Genomic DNA, 17,272 nt, shown 5'->3' with positions numbered 1-17,272 from the left:
TTCTGCAAGGCAGGTCCTTGGTCAAGGAGACCTGACCAAGAGAGCTGAGTGGTGCTGGAGGAGTCATGACTATGGCGCTGTGCCGTGCCAAGTCCCAGTGCAACGATCCCATGGCACAGGTCCTACTTGCCCAGGAGCAGGGATCTCACCTGCCAGGATAGTGTTGGGAACCATCAACTATGGTGTCCTGGGAGACATGGGGACAGGGTCTGCATGGGTGCTTGCCAGTCTCAAAGGCTGGCATGCCTGAGGAGCAACCCTCCACCCCAGCACTAGCAAAGGGGGACCCCCCAAAATGAGGAGTCTGAGGCCACGGTGACTCTGCTGGTGGCACATTAACCGGACAAGAAGGAGGCCAGGGGCAGAGTCCAGGCTGGTGGGAGGAGCACCAAACCCCAGGGTCAGGGTCCACAGGGACACCAGACACTGCTGGCACGGGATGTACTGCGCTGTGGTGCTGGGTGCTGCACAGGCAGCCTCCACTGCTCCTCTCCTCCGAGCGCAGCTCCTGGGGATGGCAAGGCGCACCATGGCCACTAGCCTGCTCCGCATCCCCCCACCCCAGGGGCTGCTACGGCCGCTGGCCGTGCCAGAGAGGCTGCTACTTGGGCCGGGGCCCAGCAATGTGCCCCGCCGTATCCTGGCTGCAGGCAGCCAGCAGCTCCTGGGCCACATGCACCCCGAGGTGCTGCAGGTGAGCTGCTCCAGCCCAGCCTTCCTCCCCTCCCCACTTCTCCCTCACCCCTCACGCGGGGGCTAGGACAGCTCTGCCAGGGTGAGGGGAGCAATGGAGGTACCAGTTGGTCCCCTGTCACCACAGGTGATGGATGAGATCAAGGCAGGCATCCAGTACGCATTCCAGACGCAGAACCGGCTGACCCTGGCCATAAGCGGCACCGGCCACTGTGCCATGGAGGCTGCCCTCCTCAACCTCCTGGAGCATGGTGACACCGCACTGGTGGCTGTCAACGGCATCTGGGGACAACGCGCTGCTGACATTGCCAGGAGGTTGGGTACGCTGGGGAGAGCCAGACAGCACTGGCAGGGCTCAGGGTACTGGGCTTGTGGGTGGGATGCCAGCAGGTGACCCCTGGCTTGCTGTCCCCACCCTGGTGGCAGTGGCCAGTGACACGGCTTCCGCAGCTGGAGAGTGCTTCAGGTTTTTTCCAGGATGATGTCCCTCCGCTTACAGTGGCTTTTCCACTGGGCAAATCCACATGAGGCCAGACCCTGGTGGGCAGCTGCGCTCCTGGTTCATGCATGACCGATTCCGTCAAGGAGCAAGCGGCTGCCCAGTGGGATTCATGCCCAAACCTCACTCTCCCTCTGCCCAAATCCCTCCCAGGAGCCAATGTCCATGAGCTGCTGAAGCCCCCGGGCGAGTACTTTGCTCTGTGGGACATCGAGGAGGTGAGTGCCAGCAACGGTGTGGGGTGGCGGGTGCGAGTCAGCCTCGGAGGCAGCCACTTTCCCCTCTGTTTCATGCAGGGCCTGGGAAAGCACAAGCCCTCGGTCCTTTTCATCACCCATGGCGAGTCCTCCACGGGGGTGCTGCAGCCACTGGAGGGGCTGGGCGAGCTGTGCCACCGGTCAGTGCACGAAGGGCACCCATGGGGGGCTGGTAGCACCCCAAAGTCACCATCAGGGATTGGGGCATGGGGATTTACATGCCCAAGCTCTCCTCTGGCTCTGTTGTGCTGGGAGTGGTTGGTGCCAGTGAGACGCACGGTCTTGGGCGGACCAGGATGTCAGGGCTGCAGCAGGCAGAGGGGTGGCAAGAAGAGGTGGCAGGAGGAGGTGGCAGGGACACCGGGCTGAACTCTGTCCTCCCACAGGCATGGCTGCCTACTGCTCGTGGATGCAGTGGCATCACTCGGGGGAGCCCCCATCTTCATGGACCAACAGGGTAAGAGCCACAGTGCCATCACGAGCACCCAGGGGACAAGGGGATTCACATCTGGGCCAGGGAGGGAAGGCAGTGGGATCAGCCCCACCGCTCACATTTCAGGCTAGCAGCACTAGAAACTAGTCCTGCTGCAGCCACAGAACCTGTTCCCCTCGGGGGACCATCGGAAGTGCCAGGGTGTCCCTGAAGGCAAGACAAACACAAGCAGGACCTGCAGTGCATGCCACCCTGTGCTTCCCACCCACCACTTGCAACCAGGTTGGGATGGCTCAGCATGTTCCTGCTGGGAGCCCCCAGACCCTAATATGCTGCCTCCCCTCTTGGGCAGAGATCGACGTCCTATACTCAGGGTCTCAGAAAGTCCTCAACGCTCCCCCTGGCAGCGCCCCCATCTCATTCAGTGAGCGAGCCAGGTAAGGGCAACCCTGTCACACAGAGGGGAAAGGCAGTGGGGCTCGGGGGAGGCTGTCACCCCCACGCTTTGCCAGCCATCCGCTCCAGCCCCGCTCTGGAGAACATGCCCAGCAGCAGCTCTGAGGGGTCAGAGCCTGGCCCATCTCTGGGCAGCAATGGGTGCTAGAGCCAACCTCTGTGCTCACTATGGGTGAGGGGGCCTCCCGCAGGACTGATCCCACCCCAGAGGCTGTGGGGTCAAGGTCCAGCTCCTCGCCAGCATTCTGCTTCACCAGGGAGAAGATGCTGAGGAGGAAGATGAAGCCCACATCCTTCTATCTGGACATGGGCTGGCTGGCAAACTACTGGGGCTGTGACGGGGAGCCACGAAGGTGAGGGCAGGCTGCCCCAGGACAGACAGCAGCAGCCTTCCCACCCACAGCCTTCATCCTGACTTGAGGGCTGCTGCCTGCCCTGCAGAACTCAGGCCCTGCCTCCCCATCACCCTGTCTGCTGGTTGCGAAGTGGCCCTGGGGTATTTGCATCCCCTCTGCACTGGATGCAGAGGAAGGAGGATGCCACACCCCAGTTCCCCCACACCCCAGTTCCCCCACACCTAGCTGCCCCTTTGGTTTTGCAGGTACCATCACACGGCACCGATCAACAGCTTCTTCAGCCTGCGGGAAGGATTGGCCATGCTGGCAGAGCTGGTGAGCAGTGCTGGGCAGACAAGGGGGCAGCAGCAGTGCTGATGGGGTTTGGGGGAGTGGTGGGTGCCAGGGCCTTCTCCTTCCTCTCTGCCCACAGGGTCTGGAGAGCTCATGGGAGCGCCACCGGGCCAACTGCACCCAGCTGTGTCAGGGGCTGTGCAACCTGGGGCTTGAGCTCTTCGTGAAGGAGGAGGTGGGTGTAGGGCAAGCCCACCACCATGGTGCAGGGGCATTGTGAGAACATGGCCTGTGCAGCTGGAGGCCTGCCTGGGCAGCTTTTGATGCTGGAGAAGAAACTCCCCTGCAGTGATGCTCTCTCCTGGCAGGCTCATCAGGGGATAGGGCCATGGCCAGAAGCTGCAGATTTAACCCAGTTTCTCTTTTCCCCAGAAGGCGAGACTTCCCACCATTACCACTCTCAGGGTGCCTGAGGGCTATGACTGGAAGGAGATCACAGCCTTTCTCATGGACAAGCACGCCATTGAGATTGCTGGGGGCCTGGGCCCCTCGGTGGGCAAGGTGGGCAGCATCCTCCCCTCCCACTGCCCACAGCCAGGCACTGAACCTGGCTTCAGCCGCATCCGTCAGTAGCATGTCTGATTAACTGGTGCTTTCTGGCTGCAAACAGCAAACATACAGCTGGATGCATCCTATCACCTATGCAGCAATGCTTAGCAGCTCCTAACCACACAAAATTTCTGTGCGTAATTGAATAACTGTGCACATAAAATTAGCAGGGTGATACATCTTTCAAGGAAACACGTGTTATATAGGACGAAGCAGGGAGTTGTGCACATGCACTCATGCCTGGATGTGCGCATGGCTGCTCTTCACGTACTCCCTGCTCTGCGTGGGAGCCTGCGCTCTGCCACCAGCTGCTCTGCTCACAGGGAGATGGCGCCAGGGCATGGCCACAAAGGTGGGTGCTGCAGGGCCATGCTCATGCTTCTCCTCCTAGGTCCTGCGAATCGGCCTCATGGGCTGCAACTCGACCAGTGGCAACGTGGACCGTGTACTGCATGCCCTGCAAGAGGCCCTTAGGCACTGCCGCCGCAGCAGACTGTGAACACCCCTGCAAAAGGGGGTCCAGACAAGGGGGTGTGGCACTCACCCCCATGCCTGGCTGCAAGCAGCTGGCAGGCAGAGGGGCTCTGCTGCCTCCCCAGGCAGGAAGCACTGCAACACCCAGCAACCCAGGCCAGAGTGAGAAGAAGCTGGAAGAGCAGGGGACATGGAGGTGAGGGCTGCAGCTCAGCAAATATGGGACGTGGCTCAAAACCCCTTCTCCCAGTCCCCCTCACAGGGTCACTCCTCACCCTGATGGTCTGGCCCCCCAGCTCCTCCCCTTCCCCTAGCCCCAGGGCATGGCAGCCCACCACAGCCTGACATGAGGGTTGGATGAAGGATCCAACCACAGGTCCCTTCCCCTCCCACCACTCTCACCCTCAGCTGTCCCTGCACCACAGCTCAGCAGCACAGGATACCATCTGGCCACCCCAGATTAGGTGCCCTGGGATGAAACACCTGCCCTGGCACCCAGCTTTACCAGGGGAGCTGAGAGGCTATGCATCCCCACCCAGCTGCAGCAGATGCGTGCTCACTCCCCAGTACCACCTTTCCTCAATAAAGCGACATGGCAGCATGCTGCTCCCTGGCCCTGTAGCTTGCCTTGCACCCCCCTGAGTTTCAAGACACCCAGATGGGGTAGAAGCAGGGTTCCACTCAGCTCTGCTGGGGGATTTCTTGCTGGATCTTGGAGAGGAGCTTGGGACATTGCTGAGTGGTGTGCACCATCCTGGATCTGGTACACCTGGAACTAAGCAGAGGCAGGTGGGGAGTGAGGGGAGAGGGCTCCCCGCTCTGCTTGAGCTCCGCACCCCAGCACTGACAGCCTCCCTCAGCCTCCACAGCAGGACTGGGCAGCACATCTCTGCCATCAGGCTGTCAGAGGCCAGAGGGCTCTGGGGGGCAAATTCCAGTGCATCCTAAGCTGCCCAGCCCAGGTGGTTTCTGAAGCTGCCTTGTGAGACCAGCCCAGGGTCTTGGGCCCCTGTTACCTGGCTGAGTAGGATGTCAAAGTAGGCTGTGTTCCAGTAGGACCTGTCCTCGGTGGGGAGCTGCAGGAGGGCTCAGGTGCCAGGGTCTTCCTGCCAGCTGTCAGTGCATGCAGGGAGGCCAAAACGGAAGTGGAGGAAGCATCAGGGGTCCCAGGCGAAGCTCTCCACCTTACAGTAGAGGGAGGTGAGGGCTGAGGGCTCTCCTTGGAATAGGTTCTCCTCTGGGCGCAGGAAGTGGGGCAGGTGCTGGGTGGCCAGGCAGCGGAGAAGGATCACCAAGAGCCTGCAAACAGAGTCCTCCAGGTCCTGCCAGTCCTCTGGGGATGGGAAGATCTCTGTGCTCCACAGCAGCACCATCTGTGGGGAGGGAGAGAAGAGTGTTGGACTGACACTCCCCACAAAGGCTGTGCCTTCACACCCTGCAGGTCACTGTGCAACCACCTGTGGGGCTGAGCCCTCAACATGGACATCACATCTTCAGCAGCCTAGGGCTGCACAGGCTCTCAGAGCTGCTGCTTCAGCTGCTGCAGGTGCAGCTGATGCCCCACCACCCCTTAGTTTTGAACCTTTGCTTCACTCCACTAAAAGCCCCTCTCTCAGTGACCCTTTACTTCACTCCACTGAAACCCCTCATCTCAGCTCCAAGGCAAAGAGCGTGGCTCTGATGCCTTTTGGTGACATGGCGAAATGGGCAACACATGCAGTGGGCTGGAGCAGAAAATGCTTTTCTGAAGTACAGATGCATACTGTGCTCTTTATTTAAAACAAACAAACAAACAAAACTGAAAAAATTAATCATCAAAGAATGCAACATAAAGCAAAACCCACAGGGTTTGGGTTACTTGAAGCTGGAACCATTCTCTCAGCAGAAGATGACTTTGCCTCCTTCCCCACCCTGGCCCGGGGAGCTGCTACAAGGCAGGACACACCTGGATTGTGCCAACAGGTGCTGTCGCCAGCATGGCTCCTTTCCCGATCAGCTTCACCAGCTGGCATGGGTCCAGAGTGCCAAAACAGGTTGGGTGGGGAAAGAGGGTTTTGTCAGAGGAAACACCACCCTCAGCCCTGCATGGGCACCTCCCGGCATGCCAGGGCACAGGACAACCTCTGGCATGGCGGGCACACCAACGCAATCCCCAGCATGGCCCCTGCAGGCACAGGCAGCCTGTGCCACGGGATGCCTGGCACATCACCACAGAGCTCAGGGTGTTTCAGGGTGGAGGTTGCTGGTTCAATCCAGCAAGTGCCTGCAATTTGCAAGGAAGAAGGATCAAAACCCTCTAACCATGGCCAGCAGTGTGCATCCTTTCTGGACACAGCCATGGGCTGGTACATCCCAAAGTGCTGCAGGCACTTGGGTTTGTTGCTTTGGTTCTTCCTCCATCAGCAACTCAGCCACAGTAGTGTGCAGGGGAGCAGCCTTGGCTCTGGCTGCCCAGAGAGCCATGGTCCTACCAGCAGAACCTAACTACCTTCAGGTGGTTGAAGGTGAGACCACCTTTCCCACCCTCCTCTCCCCAGTCCTGGCTGTGGATGTGGTCGAGAAGGCAAAGGCTGTCCAGACAGGTTCCATTCAGTGTGTCCACTGCTTGGAGCAGTTTCAGGATGGGGAGGTGAGTAGAGGAACTGGTGAGAGAAAATTGGGTCTGGTCAGAGGGACGATGGAGACCTGCATCCTCCCAGTTGAGGAGAGGATATCTGCAGTGATCCAGCACATGGATTCCACACCCCCCCAGCCATCCACATCACCCCAGGCACATAGCATCCTGGATCCATCACCCACACCCACCTCTGGTGAAGAGGGACCAGGGAGATTTGTAGCATGACAGGGATGCTGCTGAGCAGCTCCTGCCTTCCCAGGAGGGACAAGGAGGCAAAGCGGGGTTGTGCTCCCCTACATGCAGCTGGGAGAGCTGCAGGCTGCCCCAGAGGGGTGGCTGGATTGGACCCCACGGAGGGGCCAAGCATCCGGCTGGACCACATTGTGCCCAAAATAAACCTGGGCTGGTCCAGCCGGATGCTTGGCCCCTCCTTGGGGCTGGGTAGGTTTGCTGGCACGTAAGATGTGTCTCCCTGGCCTCCTCTCACCCTCAGCCTGCCCTGGGAGGTACCTCATCACCCTGCTGCTGCCAGATGCCCACGCTCCCGAAGCCCAAGCAGGGATCTGAGAGATGCCACCCTCCATGAGGCCGGGGTTCAGCTCCTGCAAAAAATTTGGAGGGGGCTCCTTCAGTTGCATCCGCCCTGCTTTCCTTGAGTTGCCTTAAATTTGGCTGAGGTTTTCCCCCAACGCAGGGCAGTAGATTTGGGCATCACAAGGGGGTGACTTCACTCCCTGTGGACATGTCCCTCGACCTTCCCATCCCCTTTTTGCCTACACCCAGCAGTGCTGCCAGCCAGGTGGGATCCCTGAGGCAGGGTCACCCCACTGTGGACGCAGTCAAGCCACTCACCTCCAGCAGTGGGGAGAGGCAGGGATAAAGTGGGCCTCTTCTGTGGCCGTACAGAGGCTGCCTTTAGGGAAGCCCCTATCGCTCTGACCCCCCTTGAACTGGAGCGGATCCTGCTGCCTCCTCACCACAGGGATGATGTCAAAGCAGATGGTCTTCCAGCCACCACAGATCAGCAGGGAGATCTCCATAGCATCTTCCCGCAGATTTTCGGCACCAAGGTCACCTAGACGCGGAGGGTTTGGTTGCAGTTAGGAGGTTACTGCAGCCAGTCCCGCAAGCTGAACTGGGTATGTGCCGCAACACCCTTGGGCAAGTCCCACCCCACACGACTCATCCCTTTCCAATGCTGCGGTTTGGCTGAGGTTCGCTGGCGAAAGCCATTCTCCACATCCCACTGGGGTGGTTTTCGGGAATGAGCATTGCTCCAGCAGGGCTCAGGGCCAGGCCAGTGGGGGTGGGCACAGCAGGAAGCCCCAAATGGCTGAACGGGGCCATGCTGCTGGGTAGCTGAACAGTGCCAAGAAAAACAATGTGGTCCAAGAAAAATGGACCAGGAAAGGTCTCAGGTTGTGGGGGCAGAGGAAGATAAAAGGCTCAGGCTTGGCTGAGGAGGAAGGAGGGAATGGTGGGCTTGCTGGGGTTGGGCTAGGAGGCTTTCAGACCTGCTGGTCCTCTCACATCACCTTTACATCAGGGCTGAGATTTACTTCAAGAAGAACCTTTGGAGATGGAAATGCGTGAAGAAGCTGATGGAACCCCTCAGGGCATTCCCAGGGTCATTTCCTCACTCTGACCTTCCCGTGGACGCTGCTCCCAGCTGGGGCCCCTACGTGCACAGGGTCAGACCCATGCCCCAAGGTCCCAGTCCAGCCCTGATACACTTCCAGCTTACCCTCTAAAAAGCCTCCTCCAGGGAGCAAGGGGCACTCAGAGGCCAGGAGAGATGGGGGGAATGAGGCTAGGGTGAGCCAAGCATACCAAGTCCCTCAGCAAAACTTCCCTGGGAACTAATGGCAGGGGTGGGTGAATCCTGTGTGAAGGTGCCACCTACCAAGGAGGGTGCCATCAGCCAAGGGTGGAAATGCCCAAGGATGACTCTGCTGCCATGGGATGGCAAGGAGTAGTTTGCATCTCCCCTTCCTTAGCTGAAGGCAAAGCCTGTCCCAGCACACAGCAAGGCACTCGCATGCTCATGCAGGCTTTGGGCGGGCCACACACCTGGGGACTTATGCCCCAGCCTGTTTGTGCAGGGACCACCGCTGAGCTGGGCTCCCTAGCTATGCTGGAGGCAGCTCCCAGCCTGGGAAGCACCACACCAGCGTACACACCTGGCTGAAGGAGGAAGCAGCGTTGGCAGTGCACGATGGCTGAAACAAGGAGCTTTTTCAGGTGCTGGAGGACTTTGCCTGGAACCAGGCACGCCGCACCACCTCCCCGCTCCATCACACCCATGGCACTGGTCCAGTCCTCCAAGTCAGTCCATGGAGAGGGCACTTCCAGACAGCAGGTGCCCAGCCCCAGACAGTGCCCAGCTGGGGCGTCCTCAGGCCAGCATGACAGCACCCGCAGGGCATCGCCATCAATCCGCAGGGGGACCTCCAGAGTGACAGCATCCTCAAAGGAGCAGGGCTCCCTGGTGTGGACATCTTCCAGCAGGGTCAGCAGAATGTCCTCAGCCTGCTGGAAATGCTCCAGCCACTGCCTCTCGCAGGACACAATCACCCCAAGGTAGCTGTGCCAGTGGGACATGCTGGCTGCTATGGCAGCTCTGCTGCCATCCCAAAACTGCTCTGAGCAGGAGTAAAAAATATGTGGGCAGGGAGGGTAGGGCTGGGAGCTGGCACAGGGCAGGCAGAGGGAAGCCACGGCTGGGCATTGGCAAGAACCACTGCTGGGGTGAGCACCAGGGAATGCTGCTGGGCACACGGTGTCTACTTGGGCAGACCCAGGGCAGGGGACCGAGTCACACCGTAGGTCCCCCAGCACTCCAGCAGGATGACAAGGGATGCTCAGCCAGCAGGTCACACCAGAATGATGCTGTGGTCTCCCACGCCTCTCCCAGCACTGGAGCTGCAGGCCAGCAGCATCTCCTCATAGCCAGTGCCAGATGAAGGCAAACCACCTCCCTCCCACCCTGGCCCAGCTCAGCTCTGCAGGCCTAGCTGCCTGGGGCTGCTGGGGCGGGTCTGCTCTGAACTTGCGTTGTGCTCACGGGAGCTGGGAGCAGGCTTATGCTGGAGCCCGGCTGTGCTGCAGTGGCTGTGGAAGGGCTGCGGGACCCCCCACCCACCATGCAGGTGCTCAGTGCAGCCCTACAGGCCCAGCCCCAGGCCCAGCCTGCAGCTCCATCAGGCTCAAGCTCGCCAGATGCGGGCAGCCCCCAGCGCCCCTCGGTTGGGCAGAGCCCCCTGGACCCAGTCCTGTACCTGGCCCACAGCTCGCTCAGGCCCAGGCTCACCCACTATGGGAAACTCCCAAAGCCCCTTGGCTGAGCAGATTCCCTAGGCCAAGCTCCTGCCGAAGCCCGCACTACCCCACCGCCATGTGGGGGAGACCGCGGGCCCACCACGGCCCCACGCGTGAGCCCGCCCACCAGTTAGGCCCCGTCCCCACTCAGATAGGCCCCGCCCCTGACGTGGGCCCCTCCGTTACCCCGGCAACGGCATCCGAGCCACGCCCGAAGCGCGGCGGTGCGGTCGCCGTGGCGGCGGGGCTGGGCCACATGGAGCGTCGCCACGGCGGGGACGGGCAAACCGGCGCTTTCGGCCCCAAAACCGGCAGGCAGCAGGATGGGAGCAGGCTGTGGTGCCAGAGGTGGCAGTCCCCAGCTGGGCTCCACTCTGCCAGGAGCAGCAGGTGTTGCTGAGGCAAGGACTGTGTTTTGGGTCCTTGCTCTGACCTGAGCAGGTCTTGGTCGTCTTCTGCCTCCCAAGAGCTTCCTGGGACAGGCTTAGCCCCTGGGCTGCCCTGCGTTAGGACAGCCCCAGCCACAGCAGAACAGAGACTGGCTGTGGTTTCCGCACAGCCTTTCTGTATAATGGCTATAATTAGCACCTGGCAGTGATGCTGGAGGAGGCCACGGGGTCACCCATGAACTGAACTGAACTGAACTGTGGTGCAGGAGCGGTACTATAGGAAGGTAAGCTTATCAGGGTGGTGAGATGAGGCAGTCCCCCCAGACAGCTTGGTGCTGGTGGGGAAACCATGCCCTCCTTGGCACAGTGCTGTCTGACCCCGCAGCGTGACCCTGGCATCCTGCTCCCGTCGCTGCCAGAGCTCCGGTGCCAGGAGGACCGAGTGCGACATGACCCACCTCAGCTCCTCGCTGCCTTTGGCACTGGCACTTTGCAGACCTCCAGGTGCCACTGTTGAGAAGTGGGTGCGGCAAAACGCTGCCTTCTGCCCCTTCCCAGAGGCTGGGGCCTTCCCCTTTCTCCATCTTCCTTCTTCTTTTCCCCTTCCCCTTTCCTCATCCTCCTTCCTCTTTTCTTCTTCCTCCTTCCCCTTTCTCCCTTCCCTTTTCCTTTCTACTTCCCCTTCCCCTTCCACCTCCTCTCCCCTGCAGTCAAGGGGCTGGGAGCAGGCCCTGGAGGAGCAGCTACTGTGCCGCTGCCAGGCACAGGCAGCAGAGGCAGTGGCCCTGCTGCAGGCGCAGCAGGAAAAGGAAGGCCAGGGAGTGGTGATGGCTGATGGCACAGCTGGCGACACAGCTGGCCAGCCTGGACAAGTGGGAGCACCTGGAGGTGCTGCCAGATGCTGCCTGATGCCCTGGGCTGGGGGGCAGCTCAGCAGAAGGGTGCTGGGGTGCAGAGGGGGGAGTCCCCCTCAAAGCATGGGGACGACCACCAAGGCCAAGCAGGTAGCTCAGCATGGCAGGTCTGGCCTCTACCTGCACTTTGCCTGCTAGATGGAGGTTGCCCGGCACTGTGACCTGCACATGGGGGCTGTGTGAGGCCACCCCATGCCTGCTGGCGTCCCTCCCTGCTGCTCTGGGAGAGCCTGAGGCAGGCACTGCAGGAGGCCAAGGCAGATGCCACCCAGCAGGAGGGAGAAGAGCCAGCCTGGGGAGGAGATGGTGCAGGTCAGAGTGGTGGGGCATCAGCAGAAGCTTCATCCCATGCCACGGAAGCAACAAAACACCGGAGGGCTGAGCCCTGCCTGGGACTGTGCTATGTATGGGGGCAAGCGGCATGGCCAGGCACAGTGCAGGGCTGGGTGTTCAAGGCAGCACCAGCAATAGATTCAAACGTAGCACATTGGAAGCAAGACATGGGGAAAAAATTCCTAGCAAGAAGGTGAATTAGGCTGTGGAAGACATGGCTGGAGCTCACAGTGCTCAGTCTGGACGAGCCACCAGAAGGCTGGTGGGGAATGGCCTGGCACTGGCAGAGGGGCTGGGCTGAATGAGCTAATCACTGGTTTTCCATCTTTTCCATCTCGGCATTTTATGAATCTATGAATTTTCACTCCGTTAGAAATGGGAGAGAGAAAACAACCCAAAAATAAGAGGAAGGGCTAGTGACAGAGAGAAAAAAAACTGGTGGCATGGAAGCACTGAACATGGCAGGGGTGGGCAAGGGGCTGCAACAAGCCCCCAGCATCCCTTAGCCAGCTCACCCCCCTGTGTGCAGCATCACTGCTGAGCCCTGGACCCTGCAAGATGCCATTGCCATCCAGCAGAAAGACATCAGGGGTTTGAGCTGGTGGGTGGAGGAGCTAGCAGGGGACAGGGAGACTGGGATGCAGGAGGTAGGTGATGCTCTGCCCCAGTGCCCCAGCTCTGCACTGGCCTCAGTGCCAGCACCCCCACACCCCACTAGCCTCCTGCAGGAGTCGGGAGTTCGCCCAGAGTGGCACGGCCCCCAGTAAAAAGGCTGGGATGGGGAGGGGAGATTCAGGCAGGGGAGGTAGAGAGGAAGGGAGAGTAATTTAACATGACAGGCTGTTTATTTTGGCAAAAAGGGTCTCTTTTCAACAGATTTTAGAGCCCAGCCCTGGGGCTGGGGAGGGGGGGACGACCACACAGAGGAGCAGGAGAGCAGGGATATAAGGCAGGGTTCAATGGGGCACCAGGACTGAGACATGGATAGGAGCCCCCCTGTCTGCTTGTCCCTAGGGAACCACTGTGTTTTCACAGCCCCGGGTGTGCTCAAATGCTCCAGTGGAGTCACACCCCGCCCCGGGTGCCCCCACCGGCACCCGCACGCTCCCGCATGCACGTGCTTGCCTACACACACCGCGCGCATTTGCACGCTCCCCCGGCCCCTGCTCCTTCCTCCGGGCCAGGGCTCAGCTGGAGTCCTGGCTTCCCCCAGTGACATTTCAAAAGAGGCTGTTTATTAAAAAGAAAAAATTGCTAGGAAATAAATAATTATTATAATCACATTAAGAGATTTGGCTGTAAAAGCCCTGTAAGAGCGTGAGGAAGGAGCCGAGGCTGCAAACAGCAGGGAGCACAGGGGGTGGTTTTCCTGCCTTGTGCTCTTTTTTTTTTTTTTTACAGTCCTGTTCCAACACACCCCCTGCTTTTCCTCCCCTTTATCCTGGGAAATGAAAACAATTTATTTAATGATGGATCGTCCCTTTCTCTGGTCACTGACCTTCTGGGTGAAATTCTGCTGAGCTCGGCGGAAAACTGAGGCTGGGTTGTGGATCCCATCTGTGGGTGGGGGAGGGGGGGGGGAGCTCACCCTCATCATTCCCCAAAACCACAGCAACAGTCCTGGGAAGCGGGATGGGGCTGGCAGCGAGGGTCCCCACAACAGCGAGGGGCTTTTTTGCAGCTGCTGTCCCTGCAGCACCAGTCCTGGGGCTTTGGACGCAGATGTGGGGGCTGCAGTGGCCTCTAGAGCCCCCCCCCAGCCCATCCATTTCTCTCTCCAGAAGACCTGCAGGGGTTCCTGGCACCCACCACCTCCTCCCTGACCTGGCCTGGGGTGCAGGGGCTGGGCCAGGGTGCCATGCTGGAGTGGGAGTGGGGGATGGAGGAGCTGTACCCAGGGTGGGAGAAGAAACAGAGGAGTGGTCTCCATCCCGCCAGCAGCCACGTACGCCTTGCTGCCAGGTGGTGGGGCAGTGAAGGGGCTTTCTCAGCTCCGGGTGGCTGCGGGAGGCATTTTTCAGACCTGCCCAGGCAAGGGGGGCAGGCATGAGGCCGGAGATGAGGGGACATATGTGGGGCTGCACAGGGCTCCCAGCAGCGGCCGGCAATCTGCGTCCCGCAGGAGGTGGTTTGGTCCCCAGTCGGTCTGGTGTTTGGCTGGACTCTGCTCCCTGGGGAGAGGGAGGCCGGAGGAGTGAGGGGAAGGGGCAGGATCACACCAACCAGCCACCATTCATTTGGGCAGGCTGTCAGCACCCAGTGTGCATCACCCCGGGTCCCCAGGCATGGGTGCAGCCCTGCATCCCCCGCTGGTTGCTCTCAACCACCAGCTGACCTGCGAAGCAGGGATGGAGCAATCCAGCGTCCAGCCCCCTCCCCTCTGGCCCTTCCTCTGCTGTGGCCTTTTGCTCAAAGCATGGTTCTTGTAAAAATGCATAAATATTTATACAAGAATAATTTAAAAAACATCATCTGTCAAATAATCAAAGCAGCAAAACATCCAAGGAGCTTTCAGCTGGATTGGGAAATCTGGTGTTGCTTTCCGATGTCAGGCTGTGATGCTGGAGGTGCTCATGGCTGCCCCTGGCCCTGCAGGCTGCCGGACTTGCCAGCACAGGTTTGTGGCAGGTTTGAGGTCTTCATTAATGTGGTTTAGGTACCATGGCAGCAGGTGGCTTTCACTTGCATCAACTCGAGCCACCTGCTGCTGGGAACCCCAGCTGGGAATGGGATTTTGCCAGGCATTAATTTCAGCCTCGCATCCTGGTTTCGCCACTGTCCCCTGCACTGGGACCACGCCAGGAGCTGGAGAAATCCTTGGATGAAGCACTGCATCCCTGTCCTCCCCTGAGCTGTGTGGTGGGACCAGGGACTGGTGTGGGGAGTGGCAGGGTGGTCCCTGGTGCTGTGGGGTGGCAGGGGTACTCCCTGGTGACATCTCCATCCCTCCAGAGCCAGCAGCGTCCTCAGCATTTCAAAAGCTTGGCTTTGCAGGTATGGAGTGAGAGCCTTGGGCCAGGGTTTCCCCCAGGGAATGAGATTTGTGTCCATCTAAAGGGTCCCACATCCCCATTTGCAGTGATGTCACTAGTCATCAGCACAACCACAGTGCTCCTGCATCCTGGTGGCACTGTGTGCCCCTGGCACCACTGAGAAGCCCTGAGCTCCCAGGGAGGCAGGGAAATGGCAGCACCTGGAGACCCCCATCCCCGTTTTTTTCTGCTCACGTAGGTCTCCCCTGGCTGGGCCAAGATGATTGCCACCAAGTGATGACACTGCTGCCTTAGCACAGCTGACCTGCAGCCACCAGATGCCTCAGCCATGCAGTTTGGGGGGTCCCAAGGTGGCGAGGGAGGTGAAGAGGTGGGAGAGGGGAAGGGGTCCCCCCGTTCCCATGGCCCTGTAGAGCTGAAGGGCAGAGGCAGGCACTGCTGTGGGCTCAGGCAGTGCAGCAGGAGCAGGAGGCGTGTGTTGCAGTAACCTCCATCCTCCTGGCCAACTTCCAGCCCCTTCCCACCACCCGCATTTATGCGCGTGATTCGTGTTCTTGCATTCTTTGAACCCAGGCCAGATAACAAGTTCAAACCCCTTCATTAAAACCTCGGCTCCCCTCCAAACAGCCGCACACCTCCCTGAGTTACCTAGCTGCCTCACCCGCCCTGGGGAGGGGGCTCCTGGGGCCAGTTCCCCCCACCATGGGAGGTGATGCTTGTGCTGCGCACATGTTCGGCATCCATGGGGAACACTCTCTGCACTCGGCCTAATTAGCTGGAAGGGAGGGGGAGAGCCAAATCCAAACCATGTGCTGACCTGCAGGCCCCTCCGCCTGAAAGCATCCGTGCTGAACGCTTTCTGGATCGTTAATAGCTCCCCAGCTCCTTTCCGCAAGACACCCCCCCCAAACATGCGGGGCCTGGCTTGGGGGGGTAAAGGGCTTTGTGCTCTTTCCCAGTAGTTTTCCAGGCCTGCCTTTTGTGGGAGGCAGTGGGTGGCAGCGGGGAGGAACTGGGGGGGCAACTGTCCCCGGTTTGGGGATCTGGGGCAACCACAGTGCTGTGATGCTAGGGAGAGATAGGCTTGGTGGCAGCTGAAGGACCTCTGACTCCATCCCTCTCTCCCGGAGGTGGCATCAGCCTCTCCATCCGGCGCAGCTTTGCACTGGGCAAGCTTGTCCCGCAGTTCATCCGGTGCTCACCAGCCTCCTCAAGCTGCTCACCAGGTGCTTGCAGAGGCTGGGAGGGAGCACCAGGTCCAAATGCTGCTGGGACCTATGCCAAGGTGTTTCACTGAGGAGTATTGCCAGTCATGGGTGCCAGGAAGGGCAGGGGAAGCCTCAATGAGCATCTGGGATGCCCCTGGGACCTGCACAATTCCCACCCCAGAGTGAAAGTGCCACCGAACCTACCCACCCTGGGGTGGGTGAGGGGGTTCCTGGCCCTGTTTTGGTGGTCACCAAGAAGCCAGACACCCTGAACGCAACTGTGGGTGGGGGAAAGGGGCATTTATTCCTTGAGAGAGAGTTGGTGGCAATGGCCAGAGCTTGGCCAGATGGTGCAGGGAAAGGGCTGCTTTCCTCCACGGTCCTCCCAGCCTTCCCAGCACAGAGCCCAGCTTTGCACCGGCTCTAGCTCCTGGCCCAGAGGAAATGGCTGCTGGCCGTGGCCCACAGCTGTTTTCCCTGCTCGGTTTGCTGCTTTCAATTTAACATCCTGGGGAGCTGGACTGGGACGACACAGGGGGAGCATCGTGGTGCTTTCCTGTGCGAAGCCTGCCTGGAAGAAAATCCTTCCCTCACGCTCAGGATGGCTGCTGGCAGGGCTGTTCCCTCTTGCCTGCCTTGCCTGTCTCTGGAGGGAAAACCCGCCACCAGAAACTTGGGATGGCCCCTGTGGGGATGCTCGCAGCAGCGGGGGCAGGTTGGTGCCACCATGTCCCCGTGTCCCTTGGCAGCTGAACTTGCAGAGGTGTCTGGCATGGCACGGCAGGGCTGGGAAACAGTACTTTTAGGAGCACGTGGCACAAGGTGGGCACAAGCCCCGCCATGGGAGCGTGGCGGGCTGCACCCACCTCCTGCTGTGAGGTGGTGGATGGCGACAGCCAGAAGACCTCCCTTGGCCGCTCCCCAAAAGAGACGAGTCTCAGCTGGCAGCCCAGGAACTGTGAATGGGCTGCGTGGAGAGGGTGGCAGTACCCCCGCCCTGTCCCTCCTGCATGGCTTCCCCTGGGCCAGGGAAGGGGCAAGCAGCCTAATGCCTTCCAGAAGATCAGCTGTAAATGGCCAGGGAGGGTAATTCATATCAAACTCATAAAGCCTTTATTAGTGTCTCGGGGGAGAAATCCGGATGTGGCCGTTTATTTATTTTGGATTTTGCCTTTTTTTTTTTTCTCTTTTCCTTTTAACATTTTCTTCCAGGAGATTTTTAAAGAGACAGGGACACCTCTCAGTGTTCGGCAGCAGGGCTCAGCAGGGGCCAGCTGCCCATGGGACGTTTGGTCCTGGAGCATTGGTGCTGGCCAAGTTGCCCTGGCATCTTAAAGAGTTGGGTGGATCTTGGGGTCCAGCTTCAGGGCCACTCCAATGGGGAGCGGGTTCTGGCGCTGCTGGGGGCCAGCAGTGCCGTGCTGCCCCAAGGGTGTTTCGGAGCCCTGCA

General features: G+C 59.8%; 2 protein-coding genes across 3 annotated transcripts; one reads left to right on the top strand and one right to left on the bottom strand.

Moving 5' to 3' along the window:
* Positions 1-395: 395 nt before the first annotated feature.
* On the top strand, positions 396-4,651 carry AGXT (alanine--glyoxylate aminotransferase). 2 transcript variants are annotated; one of them, XM_075099678.1, is made up of 11 exons: positions 396-694; positions 821-1,013; positions 1,346-1,410; positions 1,489-1,589; positions 1,836-1,906; positions 2,235-2,319; positions 2,596-2,691; positions 2,940-3,009; positions 3,107-3,202; positions 3,403-3,528; positions 3,968-4,651. In XM_075099678.1, the coding sequence occupies exons 1-11, from the start codon at positions 440-442 to the stop codon at positions 4,073-4,075; spliced, it is 1,266 nt and encodes a 421-aa protein (XP_074955779.1). In that variant the 5' UTR covers positions 396-439; the 3' UTR covers positions 4,076-4,651. The 2 variants fall into 2 exon arrangements, with proteins under 2 accessions (XP_074955779.1, XP_074955778.1); XM_075099677.1 differs by having other exon boundaries at positions 3,400-3,528.
* Positions 4,652-4,731: 80 nt separating this feature from the next.
* Positions 4,732-9,290, bottom strand: MAB21L4 (mab-21 like 4). Its single transcript, XM_075099679.1, is given in 6 exon segments — positions 4,732-4,773; positions 4,775-4,825; positions 5,067-5,423; positions 6,539-6,692; positions 7,520-7,742; positions 8,848-9,290. Coding segments are annotated over 6 exon segments (1,248 nt in total). The 5' UTR covers positions 9,269-9,290.
* Positions 9,291-17,272: the final 7,982 nt, after the last annotated feature.

This window comes from Phalacrocorax aristotelis, chromosome 7, assembly GCF_949628215.1.
Source record: "Phalacrocorax aristotelis chromosome 7, bGulAri2.1, whole genome shotgun sequence".
NCBI classification, from domain to species: domain Eukaryota; kingdom Metazoa; phylum Chordata; class Aves; order Suliformes; family Phalacrocoracidae; genus Phalacrocorax; species Phalacrocorax aristotelis.
This window is presented reverse-complemented; position numbering and strand designations above follow the sequence as displayed.

What these genes read in the sequence shown, in the direction of transcription:
- AGXT (XM_075099677.1), top strand. Translation starts at nt 440, where the DNA reads ATGTACTGCGCTGTGGTGCTGGGTGCTGCACAGGCAGCCTCCACTGCT. An exon ending in CTCTGTGGGACATCGAGGAG is followed by an intron (nt 1,411 to 1,488) that starts GTGAGTGCCAGC and finishes TGTTTCATGCAG; the next exon opens with GGCCTGGGAAAGCACAAGCC. An exon ending in TGTGACGGGGAGCCACGAAG is followed by an intron (nt 2,692 to 2,939) that starts GTGAGGGCAGGC and finishes TTGGTTTTGCAG; the next exon opens with GTACCATCACACGGCACCGA.